Genomic DNA, 18,048 nt, shown 5'->3' on the forward strand with positions numbered 1-18,048 from the left:
GGACTAGGCTTAAGCCTTCTCTGAAACCGGCCCTAAAAGATCCTTCTTTAACTCCTTAAATTGAGATTTCAATAACCGTTCAACACTTGAATTGGCGTGAAGATGGAATTGACTGCAAAGTTTGTGTAAAATCCAGTACAGTAGACCCCAACAGTCAAGGACACTATTCCACATCAATAAAAATAATTGTGAACACAAGACATAAGTTAAGAGTAAAAGACAAACCTTTATTTCGTCTAACCAAAACATCTGAGGCCTACTACAGTGGCATATTCATTTTTAAAAACGGTACACAGGTACTGGGGTCAGGACAATGTACAGAATTTCTGTTGACATATTCTTCGGCCTCCCACCCGGTAGACTCGCAGGCGGAGAGAGGGAATATACTGACCAAACGTGCATGACAGGTACGATGAAGGTGTGATGACACAGCTCCAAACAAACTGAACAAAACCCTCACAATGTTTGGCTAGCAGAGACTCTAGGCGCAAAAACAGATCTGGTTTGTCATGTTATCTACTTAGCAACCTTAGAATTGCCTAGACTGGTCAAAATGGGACTTCTTCACTTCTCTGTGGAACGCAGCACAAAAGCCATGCCAGCCAGGCAACTGTCGCCTCACCTCGTCTCATCAACAGGAAGCAACGTTTCTTCTAAATCAAAACCATGTCAGATTAATCATCAAAATGAAAGAGGTGAGTTGCTAACCTTGGCTCTCCTAAGGCACCACCTAACTGTGAGGAGACTGACCTACGAGAGGCAGTTGTATCAAGTGATGACTGGAGTGGAAGGTGAACCCAGATGCATCTGAAGGGGGCCAAAGCAATGCTAGAAAACTACACAAAGAAAGAGAGAGAGAGGTCCATTGAAGAGAAAGACAAAACTTGACATACATTGATTTTGGCCTTGTTGTTTGATGCAAAATAAACAGACATAAGAAGAATCACCACTAAAACTCTCAAGGGGGAATCGCGGGCCGTGGAGAAAAAATGTTTACAGTCCCATTGAGTAGAAAACATTCGAAACTAAAAGGAAGACCACCAACACTGTTGTTGCTGTGATGGACACGTTTTGAATATACAATAAATATAAATATATTTAAAGGGAAAACGGGGAGAAAAAAAAAATTATGAACACAAAATAACACTTTACATTCCAGTAAAATGTACAATGCAGCGATTGAGCAGAGCGCTAAAATGGAGACTAAACATAAACCTGCAATTTGTGCCGGCAGTCTGCAAGAAGAGAGCCAAGTAAACTGGGACACAAACTGGACTTCTACATGGACAGAAGTTGCCCCTCGGCGCTGCCCTGAGGCCAGTCTCCTGTTCCCCGTCCCAGTGCTCTACCTTCAGGTTGGGGGGGGGGGGGGGGCAGCTGATCAAAGATGAGTGTTTTATGGGCGAACTCTGCAAGAAGCATTTGAAGAATGCATGCAATGCAACCTATTCCTTCAGCTAACAATGAAGTTGCACTAGTGTCGCTCTCCCGATGCATCTACGGAAGCTTAACATGTTCCAGGGGGGTACAGCGCAAATTGTGTAAATATAGATTCTATCCTCCATTTCCATTCAAAGCTGTGAAGTTGATATTTTGGCAATACAGTACTCAATCATACTTCATCCCTTTGAAGACGTCATGCTTAATGAGAATTAGTAGCAGAAGGAGAATCTAGCTAATTTCCGGAGGATTCAAGTTTTCCTAAACCCCTTAAACCCCATGTCAACTAATCGTAATTCTCTACAATTTTGTTACGTTCTCTTGTGTTTCCAAACCTTTATGTTGCCCTGCTGTATGCATAGTGATGTTGAATGAGAGGAGGAGGAGAAAAGCCATACTGTTGTCAGGAAATCATAATCATAATGATGCTCCACCTTTTCTGGGTCAGATATTAACACTGGGTGTCTCAAGCATGTGAAAGCAATATTTTGCGGGGGGGGAGGAGGGGGGTGACGACGACGACATTAGGAGTATAAAAATCAGGTTGTGACGGTGAGTCCGACTTAGTATTGTCCCCCATCGGGCTGCAGCATTCCCCGCAGGGATCCTTCATTTTTAGCCAAACTGGAAAAAGAAATTTCCAGGTGCAGAATCTTGAGGGGGAAAAAAAGAATAAAATACATATTATTAACTCAGTCGAAATCAATAACGACCTATAATAAAAGCATGTGCACAAATCATGTTCGAGAAGGTCTGTGGTTGTTTACATACTTTGATTAGTTTCAAATTGATATCCTCCTCCTGGACCTCCAAAGAAGGCCTTGAAGATGTTGTTGGGATCAAAATCTGGAGGAAGATATATCGATGAGTGACAAAGGGGTCAACATATGAAAGAAATATGAAAGCAACACATCAGATTCTATTAGAGCAGGGTTGCGAATAACTATTCTCCCTTATAACAAATTCCCCCAGCATTTCTATACTTTCCCCACCCCTATTCTCTTACATTCAATTATACAGGGTCCCACACCTTGTGAAACATCAAATTCAAGCACCTTTCAAGGACTTTCAAGACTCAATTCCCTCAAATTCAAGGACCCAACATGGCATAGTTTGAGACAGATCGAGATGAGAATTTATATAATAGGAACTATCTACTCACAGACAACTATTTTCAAAAACTTAAGACCTAAATTTCTTTTTCTCAAATTCACAAACTTTCAAGGATTTCAAGGACCCGTGGGAAGTCTGATTATAGTTCATGTGCATGATGGATGTAGTTGAGGTGGAATCAACCCTCAGAGAGAGAGTGAGGGGGAGGGGTAGGGTCGAGGGGGATGGTCGAGGGGGAGGGCGTAACACTGACCTCCCACGTTGCTGTCATCTTCCAGGTCGTGGCCACTGTCGTAGCGGTTCTTCTTCTTGGGGTCAGACAGGATGGTGAACGCCTCGCCCACTTCCTTAAACTTCTTCTCCTCCTCCTTCTGCGCTTCTGGGCTGGCCGCGCTATGTCGATCTGAACAACAACAACAACAACAACAAACGTCATTCAAAATCTGACAACTGTGTTTTACAGTTCTGTTTTGTCTGCCATTTACCTGGTGATTACTATTAAGTTATCAGGGTTCCCACACCTTCTGAAACAAATCAAATTCAAGCACCTTTCAAGGACTTTCAAGACTCAATTCCCTCAAATTCCCAACACGGCAGTTTGAGACAGATCTAGATGAGAATTTATAATAGGAACTGTCCGCTCACAAACAATAAAAAAAAAAGAGAGAGAGAGAGGGGAATTCAAGCACTTTCAATGACCCATGTCTATTTTCAAAAACGTTTACTTGATTGCTTTTTCTCAAATTCACAAACTTTCAAGGATTTCAAGGACCTGTGGGAACCCTGAGTTATGTGAGAATAGGTATTTTCCCATGTTTGTGTGTGTGTGTGTGTGTGTGTGTGTGTGTGTGCGTACCTGGGTGGTGCATGAGGGCCCGTTTCCGGTAGCCCTTCTTGATCTCATCCTCGGTGGCACTTTTACCCACGCCCAGCACCTTGTAATAATCTTTTCGCTTGCTCTTCTTCAATTCCAGCTGAGCCGTCTTCAAGAAGTGCTTGTGTTCTAGAGGAGAGAGAGGGAGACAGACAGATAGATAGATAGAGGAAGACAGACAGACAGAGAGGGGGGAGAAAAAGAGCGAGTGAAACCTCCCATCATGAACAAGGGGATTTGATGTTAAAAGGTAGAAGATCATTGCTGCCATGTCAGACGGAACAATTTACACAGGAAGACAAACAGGAAGACAAACACCACACCTGGTTAGTGCAGATTCTGCCTTTCCCTTCTTTCTTTCTTTTTTTAAAGTATTTTTTTCTGAGTGGGGCAGTCCCACTCATATTTTTCATTTTTATTTGACAGATATAGTACAGATTTAAACAGGAAGGATGGGTGAGAGAGAGGAGGGATGACTTGCAGGATATGTCCCCGGCCGGAATCGAACCGGTGACCCTGCGGTTACATGGTCAACACTTAACCCGCTACGCCACCTAAGCGCCCCCTGCCTTTCCCTTCTAACTCGTGACTGAGGGTCTGTAGTGGAGGTGGTTCTACTCATGATGACACCTTACCTTTAGTCTTCTCTGTCTGGTAGACCTTCTCGTAGTCCCGCACAGCTTCTTCATACTGTTCTGTGTCTGTATAACTACATGGAGCAGAAGAGACACTTTCCACTTAATATCAAAAGAATAGTATAGGCATGCCATGTATCTTTACAAATCAACACTGAATGTATTGTACACATCCATAAAATGTATGTAAACCGAAAGCGTGATCCAAAAACCGAGGTTCATACCGAACCGTGGACCAACTGAACCGTTGCACCCCTAGTGAACAATAATACTAGGTCTCTTCTAATATTTTCCCCCTCAAATTCACAAACTTTCAAGGATTTCTCAAGGACCCGTAGGAACCCTGACAAAGGGATGTAATACTTTCCCATTGGGGAAGTACAGTCAGATGTGTAATGTGTACGCGCTGCTTGGTAGTTCAGCTGAAAGCTTACCACTGGGCTCGTCTCAAATAGGCCTTGATGTAAGTGTCGTCAAGCTTTATTGCACTTGTGCAGTCTTCAATGGCTTGATCGCGTTTCTTCAGCTGTGGGTTACAGACAGTTACAGATCAGATATACAGATTGCGTGACTTCCCGAGTGACATGGAGATCAACTACACAGGCAGTGTTACTATTGTACTATGTCTAACTCCTTCGGGACTGAAGAACAAGGGAAAATTCAAGGTGTTGTAAGACTTGGTGGAGGAGCAGGCATTTACCACCGAATCAGCTCAATATAATCAATATAAATGTATCGAATTGGTAAAAAAATGTCATCATGATCTTTTTCTTTTGTCAGTGTCATTCTAGAAATTCTGAAGATTGGGACTTTTAGGAAGTACTCTCACAGTCACACATAGTGAACCATGAAATGTAAGCAGGGTTCCCACACCTTGTATCAAATTCAAGCACCTTTCAAGGACTTTCAAGACTCAATTCCCTCAAATTCAAGGACCCAACACGGCATAGTTTGAGACAGATCTAGACGAGAATTTATATAATAGGAACTATACGCTCACAGACAACAATTAAAAAGAGAGGCTTTTGAATGTAGAGGCTTGAACACTAGATGGTCTCTTGCCTTCTCTACCACAGCACAGCAAAACAATATATTGTGAAATGTGTAAAGTTACTGTGTAAAGTTAAGCAATGTGACGTATCTAGTATAATTACGTAAAAGAAAATGTTGAATATATATTAGTGATGCTCCGATCTGATCGGCGCCGATCGGTATCGGCCGATATGGCCTTGATCGGTTTTGATCGGAGTTCTCAAAACGGCCGATCAAACATGACCGATCAGTTTACAAAATGGCGTCGCCAGTCTGGAAATATTACACAGTGTCGGAAAGAGACAACAAATATGCCGTTTGTAATGTCTGCTCAAAAGAAATACCTCGGGGAGGAACGCACGCAAGGTCTTTCAATACCACGAATATCATACGGCATTTGCTGCGTTCGTCGATTTGCTCAGAGAGCGCCGAAGCGCACACTGGGCTCGACGTCATAAAGGGACCGAGTGCTTTGATTGGACGAGAGGCGTTCCACGAGTGCTGGTCAGAGTTCCAGCGCGACTTCACGAGCGTAGTGTAGGTAGTGTTCACCGACGTCATGTGACCCCGCGAGCAGGAAGTCACTTGGCCCATAGCAACAACAACTATTAGCGCGTGAGTTTTAGGTCTTCCTCTGTGCACCTTGCACAAGTGTAGATAGCGAGCGACTTTTCAGCAGCAGGACATATTTTAGATGATAAGAGGAACAGGCTGAGTGCCAAAAACGCTGAGATGCTTGTATTTCTCAAGGCTAATCTGCCAGTGATGCTGCTTAATCAGAAGTAAGGTTTGAGTCTGAAATCTCCTTAGGTGCAATGTTTTGTTTTTTTGTTTTATTGATTATTGCTGACTTGCTGTCTTATCTCCTCCTAAATATGACTTGAAACTGACTGACTTGAAACAGTATTTTATATTTGGCTATAGCCTGTTTATGTTGCAGTTTAGTTTGGGTATGTTTATTGTTCCTCAGGAAAGCTACAGTTACAGTATAAGCTCCAAGTTCTCTAAGAGCCCCTAGTTCCTCTCATTCGAGTGGAATGTTGCACATTTGATGTGACAGTGTACATTTTATTTATTATGATTTTTATTTTCACATTTTATTTGTTTTTCCTGAAGTAAGCTACAGGTGGTTGTGAATTCAATAAAACAGATGGTCGTCAATTCATGATACTTTCTCATCTCCTAATTTCATTTAAATACTTAATATACAATGTCAATGGTGTTAAGAATAATTTAAAACATAAATAATGCTACACAATAAATAGAATGCTTCAATTGCCATTTTCGACGCTGTGATCGGTGATCGGTGATATCGGATCGGCAGATCACTGATTCCAGTGATCGGTGATCGGTGATCGGCACCAAAAACCCTGATCGGAGCATCTCTAATATATATTAGGGTTTTTTTGAGAGAGAGAGAGAGAGAGAGAGAGAGAGAGAGAGAGAGAGAGAGAGAGAGAGAGAGAGAGAGAGAGAGAGAGAGAGAGGAGAATTCAAGGCACTTTCAAAGACCCATGTCTATTTTCAAAAACTTTTTTTTCTCAAATTCACAAACTTTCAAGGATTTCAAGGACCCGTGGGAACCCTGTGTAAGAATGAAGTTGACCCGATGGTGACGGTTAGGAGAGAGTTAGCTGTTATCTCAGACTTGTGTAGACAGTAAACATGGAGCCTCACCTTGGCCCCCACGGTGCCTCTGTTACAGTAGAGCTTGGCGTTGGTCTTGATGTTGTTGGGGTCGATCTTCAGGGCTTCTGTGTACAGCTGGTAGGCCGCGTCGAAGTTGCAGTCCTTGAACGCTTTGTTGCCCTCCTCCTTCTTGGCTTTCAGAGCTTTAGCATTCTAGCAGGGGGGAAATATCTGGTTAGTTCAACGATAATAATAATAATAATAATAATACTACATTAGACTTATATAGCACTTTTCTAGACACTCAAAGACGCTTTACAAACTGAAAAGATCGAGTAGTAATAATACAAAGAAGCAAAAGATAAGTAAAAGAAAGTATAGGGGTCTAATTAATTTTTTGATGACTAAATCAAAATCTAAGTGTCTTTGTAGGACAATCTAGTTTGTATACTGCAATTAGGCTACACCTAGATTTCGGTCTAGATATCAGAAGACTTTTGCATTTGCAGTTTTTTATATTTTGCATCCAGTGCATTAACATGTTAGCTGTTAGGTGTTAGGACGAGACAACAGAGAGAACTATGATGGGTTTGACTTCCTTGAGGTGGGATCTACTTTGCAAGAGCCCAGGCCAAGAGACAGCATCAAATGCATCCTTACCAATACAATTAGATTAGATTGGATTAGATTAAACTTGTATTGTCATTGCAGAGTACCAGACAACAAAATGCAGTTTAGCATCTAACCAGAAGTGCAAATAGTGATATAAAACATATCTATAAAAACATGACAGTGATGGGTACAGTATGGCAAGTACGGTAGTTAGAGGTATATACAGTTATGAGCGATGTACAGTATGGTATGTACAGATGTATAAATATGGCTATCCCTGCATGGTACAATGACGAAATAACAAGCAAGCCACAAAAGTCGTAATGATGAATGATTTTGTTTGTTTTCAATAAGCATAAATAAAAGGTTGCTGGGACTCACTCTACAGGCTAGCCGAGCCTTCTAACCATAGATAAAAGGTTGATGATGGGACTCACTCTACAGGCTAGCCGAGCCTTCTCGTGGTCTGGGGCCATGCGCAGCGCCTGGACGAAGAACTGCACGGCTTTATCAATGCAGTCCTCGTAGTACAAACACAGGCCGCGCACGTACAGGGCGTCTCCGTTGGTGGAGTCGATACGCAGGATGTCACTGGGAGGAGCAGAGGAACAGAGTCAGAGGGTCAGACTACAACAAGCTTTGTGAGGGGACCTGAGGGGTATTCCATCAACGTCGCTAAAGGAAAATCCTGGCTTATTTTTGATAACTCTCGCGAGACTTGTCAGAATATGCCTGGATATTTTTAGGAACTCTCGCGAGACTTGTCAGACTAAACCTGGATTTTCTTTTAGCAATGTTGATGGAATACCCCGCAGGTTTTTGTTTTTCTTCCAGAAAGTCAATATTGGAAGTCAATATTCAAGGTGTTAGAAACCCACAGGAACTCCTAACACAGCAGTAGTAGTCTTGCTGTATTTTAAACTAATGTATGTAAAGCACTTTGAAGGTTTATGGGAATATTGTATTTGTACTGGATTTTTGTAATTCCATTTCTCTTTTGTTTAATTATATATGTTACCACTCCCTTGTATTATTCCCTGAAACAATAATAGAAAATGTATCACAAAAAAACAAAACAAATACGCTAGGGATATGGATAAACAGGAAATACCCCCATACCCCTACCCCACCCACTCCCACGTTAGTGCCCGGTGGTGTGTGACGTACCTGGCAACCGACTGGGCTTCTGGGTAGCGGCCAAGCATAGCCAGACACTCGGCCTTGAGGATTTTGAAGCGATGGCAGGCAGGTGCTAACCCGAGAGCCCGGTCCATACAGTACACCACCTGCAGCAGGGGAGGAGGAGGACCGGCGTGAGGTCTTTATTACCACTAGGACACATGACACAGCCACGAGGACCGGGGGGGTGTCGTTTTACCTTTCTGAAATCCCTCTTTTCAAAGCCGAACTCCCCCTTCTGCTCGTACTCCAGGACCGCCGCGGCGTTCTTATGCTGAAAAGCACAGAGGAAAAACACTAACATGAACACGACACATACTTTCCAACGGGCAGAAAAGGCAAGCACACTAATAATGAATGAAAACCAAAAACACACTGGTAATAATCAGTAAACAAATCCACGACCATGGGCGATGTGCCCTGGTATCAACACAACACACAAAGCTACAATGAGGCTCTGGGGGAGATAGTAACTGAATGAGCTGAATGTTAAAAGGTTTTAATGAAGGTTTTAAACAGGTTCAACACACAATGCTACACAGAGGCTCTGGGGGAGATAGTAACTGAATGAGCTGAATGTTAAAAGGTTTTAATGAAGGGTTTTAACAGGTGAGGATGAGTTGTTCTATATGTATGTACACATCCATTAGTTGTGTCTAGTCCCCAGAGGTAAGAAGGACACACCTCCTGTTGCGCCTGGCTGTTGCTGGGCTCCAGTTCCAGAACCTTCTGGAAGCAGCGGCTGGCTGCCATGGCGTTGCCTAGCGACAGGTGGCACTTGCCCTCCCGCAGATGGCCCTGCAGGACGTTAGGGAAACACTTCCTGGTTAATGTTACAGGACTAGAAAAAAATTCACACACACACACACATTCACACACCAATGGCGGCAGGCTACCATGCAAGGCGCCTGCCCGCTCACTGGGAGTAATTTGGGGGGGTTCAGTGTCTTGCCCAAGGACACTTCGACATGTGGGCCGGCCAACCTTGCGATCATTAGACGGCGGCTCTACCTCCTGAGCCACAGCCGCCCCAAGAAAGGATTTAGTATATTCATACTCAAGAACTGAATTACTACAACAGTCTATTTGTGTGCAGGCTTCAAAAGAGCTCATGGCAAAGGAAAAAACTAAAAACAAAAAGGTATTCAAGAAAGTCTAGATTAAGAGCTGATTCATTTTGACATTTGCAGTCTTAAAATAAATCTGTGCTACCTTGGTAGCCATTGGAATCTCAATGAAGCAAGCGAGGCTAAGTACTGACATGCCTTAAATGCTTAGAACTACAGCACCATTGCAATGCAAAAGCTGGACAGTGCAACAGCATGATTCGTACAGAATCATGTCTCATAACTCCAGCCCGTGTTGAATGGTAAATTTGTCTGGACCAGCTTGTCACCAGCACAGAGGGTTCCTACACGTTTCAACAAGTCACATTTAAGACCTATTTAGACCCTTTTTAGACCTCTTTGAATTAGGGATGCTCCGATTTATCGGCCACCGATTTAAATCGGCCGATTTCACTCCAAATGACTCGATCGGTGATCGGCAAAAATGGCCGATCGCAAAAACCGATTTTTTTTTTTTTTTTTTTTTCTTTCCTGGGGAAGACAGATAACTGAACAGAAAACATAGGAGGACGTAACAGTATGTAAACCATGAAGGCCACGTTTATGATGTCTTTTATACAGCCATATCGACTGACTTGGGCTTCAGGCCCTAACTGGGTGATAGGCCAGACCTTTACTATGCCATAAAAATGGGTCTGCGTTTGCTTGGTGCCTAATGGATCAAAACTTTTGTCTAAAAAGCAAAAAATATTTAGGCTATCCAGTCAGTTATGTATTTTTTTAAAAATCGGTATCGGTATCGGTATCGGTTGATCTTGAGGAAACAAATCGGTGATCGGTATCGGCCCCAAAAATCCAGATCGGAGCATCCCTACTTTGAATAGCATTTTTGACCTATTCACGACACCATATTATAGCTTTTTGTCATCCTCGCCATACAGACAAAAAAGGAAGCAATTGGTATTTTTTGGGTTCCAGCTTGATTAATTTCTGCGTAAATAGATGTGGTCAGACTGATTTCCTTGCAGGACCCCGTTTTTAAGACCTAGCACCTCATTTTTAGCCCGCATAACTGACATTTGGGACCTTTTTAGGCCTTATAGATTTGATTGATGGATTTTTGACTTCACAGGTTTTTAAGACCAGTGCGGGAACCCTGAGCAAAGCATCATTCTGAACTGAGGGAAACATTATATAGTCTCATAAACACAAAATGAGCCAGATCAACTCTGACCTTCATGAAACAGTCATCCAGTCGCACAGCCTGCTGGGAGTCCTCCAGAGCTTCTCGGTAGCGGAACAACATCATGAGGGTGGCCGCCCTGTTACCATAGTAACTGGCATTTTTAGGCTGTGTGTCTGTCAAAAAGAGTAAAGGGGGTACATGTCAGTGATGCAGTTAGCAAAAGGGTAGATGTCTACCTGGAGTCACTCATCTTGAAAGTTGAAACAACAGTCTAATATAATAACAATTTCAGTGAATCATATCTGGGTCTGGATAGCGAAATAGAGTAGTAGACTATTTGCTGTAATTCCATCGGGAAGAACATTAATCTAATGATAATGTCTGTCTACACACTTCTGTAGTGCATACATTGTTGCTATTCTACACTATATGATGGCATGTTTCATTTAGTGGTGAGACACCCGCTTTCCCCTCTACTGTGTCCCTAAGAACTTCTATTGCCCCCCTTGTACTGTTTCTCAGTTTCTCCAGTAATATAAAAAATATATATATATATATATATATATATATATCTGGGTTTCCGTTAACCGGCAATTACCGGTCTTTGTCCGGTAAAATTTGGTGAAGTCCGACAAATTGAAAAGTCGTCGGACATATTGTCCGGTGAAAATAATTCCCTTTGAATACAATTCGCTAAAGCTGGCTGGGTGCGTTCGTAAACACGCTCTGGAAATCCGATCAGCACTCGCGGAACGCCTCTCGTCCAATCGAACGACTCGGTCGCTCTGTGACATCGAAGCCAGCGTGCGCTCCGGCGCTCTCAGAGCGTGTTTACGAACGCACCCCTAGAAGTTTCCAGCCAGCTAGCTGAAGCTGCTACACACACTAGAGCCATGGCGACCGAACGGCAAGTTAAACAACATACTATAAAAGTGACATTGTTTTACTCATTACTCATACGTTTGTTGTCATTCGGCGGTGCTAATAGTCGCTTTCTTTTTTAATTTATTTAATTTATTTTATTTTAGCAGTTTCCCCGAAAGTTAAGTGTTTGTTTTTATATCACTATTTGCACTTCTGGTTAGATGCTAAACTGCATTTTGTTGTCTGGTACTTGTACTCTGCAATGACAATAAAGTTGAATCTCACCTAATCTAATCTAATCTAATCTAAAATAATCTAAAATAATCCCATCACTATTACTCCCTATTTTCATCAGTGTTTCAATCCTTGAATCTGTGATGGAAATCAAGCAAAGCCACTTCAAGTCTCCCCACCACTGACAGCGCTGGGTGTGCCTTTCCTTACACTCTCGGTTATTCCCTGTGGATTTAAAAAACGGTGTTTTGGTTTCTATAATGTGGTCTATTCTCAGTGCTGACGAGCAGCTCAGGGGGCTTTGAGATGGCTAACAGCTAATTAAAGGAGTAATTCCACTCAAAAGGGTAGAAGTAAGCTGACTGTCTGTCTGTCTGTCTGTCTGTCTATCTGTCTATCTGTCTGTCTGTCTGTCTGTCTGTCTCTCTGTCAGTGTGCTGGACTACCTATGACTTCCATGGTACCTGGGAACGCGTTGTCGGAGAGAAACGCCCTCTGTACAAAGGACCTACTGACCAAAATCCCTGTTCCCCGTAGCCTACATGCTTGCACTGTTACTGTTCAATAAAATGTTATACATCTAGACATTGTGGTATTTCTTTATATACGTATCCCAGACTGCCTATCAATTGTTTCTCAATAAACAGTTATGTTCTTCCCATTGTCATACTCCCGAGCTAAACGAAATGCCTTCCCAACCAGCGAGACTTATAGAAATGACGTTGTTTTATTGATTAAAAAAAAAAAAGGGTAAAACTGTAAAGAGAAAATAGAAAACTCACATTAATCCCAAACAATTTAACAAACTTCAGTTAACGTAATGTGGAGTCCGTTCATTGATCGATGCTGTCTGTTCAGTTCCCAGTGAGGCGCCCGTTCAGCGCTGGACCCGTTCAGCGCTGGATTTGACGCATGGCATAGCGCGCATGCGTCAAATCATGTTATATTATTATATATTATATAGCTCGCATCTAATCGTATCGGATGAGAAATAGACATTAAATGGCATATATAGGCCGCTACACAACAGTAATCACCGCGACAAACAGCTATATTAGATTTGGAGAGAAAAAATATATGATTTTGAAAAAAAATTGTTTTATTATATTTTAATATGATGACCGGAATATATCACGTTTGTCCGGTAAATCGAATTCTTCCCGGACACGATGTCCGACGGCAAATTTTTCTAACGGAAACCCTGATATATATATAGAGAGAGAGAGAGAAATTAGTAGAAGGCGATAATAGGGAGAAGGTTTTTCCTTCTATCAGTGGCCCCGGGCCCGAGCTAGAGTACTCTTCCTGCAACGAATGGTGGACTGCTGATTCACATGCTTAGTATTCAAATGTGTTGATTGTAAGTCGCTTTGGAATAAGGCGTCTGCTAAATGCCAAAAATGTCAATGTCAATGTAAATGAGTAGCAAGTTAGTTGTGTTTCCCACCAATGGCCTTTGTGTAGTAGTTGAATGCCTCCGAATAATCCTTCTTCACATAGAAGGCATTTCCTTGCTCTTTGAAGCCTTCAGCCTCACTGTGGGAGACAAATTAAAACAGAGTAAGTACAAAGTAAAGCTTTATATAGCACCTATAAAAACATATACAAGTATAGAATGAATATAAAAGCAGGGGAACACAGTAAAAAGAAAAGGTAATGATAAAATACAATAAAAATACATTTAGAAAAGGGAAACAATGTAGGCTACAACCTCTGCCTTAACGTTTAGTAACCCGCTATCCATCTCATCATCAGCAGAATACCTTTCCCTATCCATTTCATTTCATCTCCATACCTTACACAGTCTTTCTGTACTTCTCACTGGCAAAAAGACAGTATCAACATTACAGTTTCTTTCTTTTGCACTTACTCGAACCTTCTGACAACGTACAATCACCTCTTTCTCATCGATCCGGCAGCGTCAGATCACAGTACTTAAATTGGATTTGTAGCCCAACTGTTGTCTGCCTCTAGACACAGCAGTGCAAAGTCCCAGTCACTGGATTTGTAGCCTAACTGTCGTCTGTCTAGAGTAGACACAGCAGCGAAAAATCCCAGTAAAATTATTTTAACAGTTAGGAGAAGATATCATGTATAGAGAAAGGGTGCAGAAAGCACAAGAGAACGCTTGATCAGCCTTTACCGTACCAAACAAATGCTATATTATATGTACCAGTATGCTGTAACATCCTAATTAAGTTACGTACATCCAGCCGGTAAATGCCCACTACAAATTGACAATGCACTTAATATGCCAGGTCAGAGGCAGAGGACAATCCACTGACTACACCTAGCCTAACGCCTCTCACTTGGGGCCTAGTGGTTTGACTATGTTGTCAGCCAAAACATTCAGAGGCATTCTGTTGTGGAACATAGCAGGGATCGTGTCCTTGTAAGTGAGCCCCGATTTGACCTTTGAAAACTGGCTCAGTGTGCCATGGGAAAGGATGGGAACATGTCCCCATGTGCCATGTTCACCTGATTGGAGCAGGGACAGGACAGTATAATGTGTCCCCCTGACTAATAATAATAATAATAATAATAATACATTAGACTTATATAGCACTTTTCTAGACACTCAAAGACGCTTTACAAACTGAAAAGATTGAGTAGTAATAGTAAAAATACACAAAAAGGTTATGGTAGTGCTGGGGACACATGGGAAGGGGAGGGGGAGAGGGTTAACTGGTGAAGGCAAGCTTGAAGAGGTGGGTTTTGAGGGCATGTTTAAATGTTGGGAGGGTGTTGGCCTGTCTGATGTGGTTGGGGAGGGCGTTCCAGAGGGACGGGGCTGCGGCTGAAAAGGCCCCATCACCCCCAGGTCCGGAGCTTGGACCTGGTGGTCTTGAGGGTGGTTTGGTCATCAGACCCGAGGCAACGGGAGGGGGTGTGGAGGGGGACGAGGTTGGCATGGTAGGAGTTGGCCATATTGGACTATAGAGCATATTGGAACTACTGAGAGGACTACACATATAGGAGCATAAACCAGCTGCCCTAACCAAATAAAAAAGCTATCATTAAAGGGTCCGTTCATTCCAAAATCAAGGTTTGTCAAATATGTGAGACCTCAAAAAAGTGGCCTAATACTGACACATGCAAACAGCTTATTGACAGAGTCCATTACCATTACAATCAAATGTGACACGTCCTAATGCTTTGGTCCTCAAATCAGGATCTGATGTAATGATCTGACTTTTCCTTCGAAAAATTGTGAATACATTTCCGCATTGTTGAAAATCAACGACACATCGCTAGTCAACTAACACAGCTTGTTTTGTGAGCCTGCTAACAATGTAAAGTGGTAGTGTTATAGTTAACTAGGTAGCAGTGGGGATTACTCACCGAATCCATTGCATTGCAGTATTTTGGCTTGACTAGCGAGTTTGTGTTGTGATTCTCAACAACGTTGAAACGTAGTTCTGTTTTTCAAAAGAAAAGTCGGAACATTTAGATTGGTTGCTGATATGCGGACCAAAAGACTAGAACGTGTCACTAAATAGCCTACATCTCAACAAATAGCCTAAGCCTAGTATGTACATTGTACACTGTCATTGGTTATGAGTAAAATCTCAAATGAAATAGGCCTAGCTGCTTTAATATATTAAATCCATGGTTATAAAAAAACAACCACTTTAAACCTTTAACACCATGGTAGCTGAGTAGAAGTGCAACCCACCACAAACAAACAAAGACGTGTGAAGTGTAATCTGAGTGCCATGTGATAGTCGTATGCTGTCATGTTTACAATTCCACTGTGATATTTTACCACCACTTTATCAACACAATGTAATCAAGTGAGCCCAAGGTTTCTACATCCAAACTACCAGGCCCATGATGATCAGAGACCTCCAGATTTAGCACATTATCTTGAATCATGATCTTTTGCTGTTCTTAGGATAGACTATGATATGACGAGATGGACTACGAGCGGAGACTGAACAGAGGCATATAGATTGTTGGGACACAAACAAATCTTGCAATCCTCTGCAAGGTGACTGAGAAATGGGTCATACAACAGTCTAGCCTCAGCCTATAGTTTGTTTACTGGGTCACAGTTGTGGTGGGGGTCATCTTCAGCAGTCGGCCATTCGACAACAGCAAGAAAGAGGAAAAAAAAAACAGTTCAAGTGAGTAGCTAGCTAGCTACAGCTGGACCAGATACCAAAGCTCCTGCTGAGGGCCTAGTTTGGTAGTCAAGGAAAAAAACAAGGCCTACCGCAGCAGAGATTACAACAATCTATACACACAACTATGCCTAATAAATACCCTCTTCAAGTTAAGTCTACTAGTTTGTGGTGGTGTTCTTAATATACATTCAAAATAGGCCTGTGGTATGCCTAGGGCTGTGGGCTGTGGCGCAGGAGGTAGAGCCGCCGTCTGATGATCGCAAAGGTCGGCGGTTCGAGCCCCGGCTGGCCACATGTCGAAGTGTCCTTGGGCAAGACACTGAACCCCCAAATTACTCCCAATGAGCCGGCCGGCACCTTGCATGGTAGCTTGGCTCGCCATTGGTGTGAGAATGTGTGTGAGAATGGGTGAATGAGAGGCCGTTGTAAAGCGCGTTGGATAAAGGCGCTATAGAAGTACAGTCCGTTAGTTCTGGTAGGGGAGGGGGTCTAAAGGTTCTGGTAGGGGAGGGGGTCTAAAGGTTCTGGTAGGGGAGGGGGTCTAAAGGTTCTGGTAGGGGAGGGGGTCTAAAGGTTCTGGTAGGCGAGGGGGTCTAAAGGTTCTGGTAGGCGAGGGGGTCTAAAGGTTCTGGTAGGGGAGGGGGTCTAAAGGTTCTGGTAGGGGAGGGGGTCTAAAGGTTAGGTTAGGGGAGGGGGTCTAAAGGTTCTGGTCTAAAGGTTCTGGTAGGGGAGGGGGGGTCTAAAGGTTAGGTTACCTGTCTGTCCTCAGGGCCTAAAGCTAGGATGGACATCAGTCGTTGTGGATCGGTTTCGTCTGGTGGTTTTTAACCACACGAACCCCCCCCCCCATGCACTAACATCGTTGATTTTCTTAAGTTTGCTGTTCATTGTTTGTTTACCTTTTTTTTTTCTTACACGTGAGGCTGAGATGTTGTATAATAATGTCTCTGTCGCCCTTGCTGCAGTGTTCAGCTAAGCTAAGCTAATTCTCATTCTATCACATTAACACAATATATCTGTGAGAAAAAAGATATCTTTTCTAACCTACTAAAACTGCCACCCAATATAATATAACCCAAAGTCGTAATCAAGAGCGATCGTCATCATCCATCTGGCAAATGAACGTTTTGTTTTACCCCCCGATCCAGGTTGTGTAAGCGGGGTTAGCATGCTAACGTGTAGCTTAGCATCATCCCCCCGGCTAGCTAGCCTGGCTGGGCTGGTGGATAGTAACTAAACAACACTACAATTGAACTAGGGAATGTCATCCTCTTTAACTAAAGAGCCCTGGTTCCCCGATACGAGACAGTCCTGTTCTGTCATCCAGCATGTTGCTATGTTACCATGCGGGTACAGCAAGCTAGCTGGGGGGACAAACTGGCTAGTTAGCTAGCTAGCTAAAACAGACAGGGGGGTATTCCATCAACATCGCTAAAGAAAAATCCAGGTTTAGTCTGATAAGTCTCGCGAGAGTTCTTAAAAATATGCAGGCATATTCTGATAAGTCTCGCGAGAGTTATACAAATAAGCCAGGATTTTCCTTTAGCGACGTTGATGGAATACCCCCACGGTTAGGCCCCGGTGGAGAGACATCAAGATCCGTCTGGAGATGATTATTAAGAGTCGTGTGGAGCCAATCTTGATCGATCAAAAAAGTCGAAAGATACGAAAAGTATCGTATAATACAGTGATAGGGTTAGGGTTGGTACATTTACCGTTCCATGTCCTCATCGCTGAGGATGTCTGGCTCTGTGTCCATCGGCATGTTGATGTCAACAGCAGCAGCCATGTTTTTTTTCTTTCCAAAAGGAGAGAGAGAGAGAGAGATATCCGGGGTAGGGATGAAAAAAAGAGAAAATGAGCTTCTGGATTCTTCTTCTTCTTCTTCTTCTTGGGTTTAGCGGCAGCGTGTTGCATCCTTGGTGTTGCATCACTGCCATCTTCTGGAATCACTTCTTCCCTCAGATTCTCACTCCCCCTCTGTGTTCGTCTTAAATCTCCAGAATAATGTCCAGCTACAATCGCAACAACATTCACAACATTTCTGGAGCCTGGT

General features: G+C 42.9%; 1 protein-coding gene across 1 annotated transcript; it reads right to left on the minus strand.

Annotated features, from left to right (window-relative positions):
- Positions 1 to 212: 212 nt before the first annotated feature.
- Positions 213 to 17,787, minus strand: LOC308167406 (dnaJ homolog subfamily C member 7-like). Its single transcript, XM_080541823.1, has 14 exons — positions 17,708 to 17,787; positions 13,313 to 13,401; positions 10,816 to 10,940; positions 9,199 to 9,312; positions 8,714 to 8,788; positions 8,503 to 8,621; positions 7,773 to 7,926; positions 6,772 to 6,936; positions 4,497 to 4,588; positions 4,063 to 4,136; positions 3,410 to 3,556; positions 2,807 to 2,956; positions 2,212 to 2,286; positions 213 to 2,093 (listed from the first exon to the last, which is right to left on the minus strand). The coding sequence occupies exons 1-14, from the start codon at positions 17,779 to 17,781 to the stop codon at positions 2,056 to 2,058; spliced, it is 1,491 nt and encodes a 496-aa protein (XP_080397949.1). The 5' UTR covers positions 17,782 to 17,787; the 3' UTR covers positions 213 to 2,055.
- Between the last annotated feature and the right edge of the window lie 261 nt (positions 17,788 to 18,048).

Source organism: Nansenia antarctica (assembly GCF_963989245.1).
Source record: "Nansenia antarctica genome assembly, chromosome: 11".
Taxonomy (NCBI): domain Eukaryota; kingdom Metazoa; phylum Chordata; class Actinopteri; order Argentiniformes; family Microstomatidae; genus Nansenia; species Nansenia antarctica.

Excerpts from the sequence above, each read along its gene's own strand:
- LOC308167406 (XM_080541823.1), bottom strand. The coding sequence starts at position 17,781 with ATGGCTGCTGCTGTTGACATCAACATGCCGATGGACACAGAGCCAGAC. Across the intron at positions 10,941-13,312 it reads CTACTACACAAAGGCCATTG|ACACACAGCCTAAAAATGCC; the intron begins GTGGGAAACACA and ends TCTTTTTGACAG. Across the intron at positions 9,313-10,815 it reads TGGATGACTGTTTCATGAAG|GGCCATCTGCGGGAGGGCAA; the intron begins GTCAGAGTTGAT and ends AACGTCCTGCAG.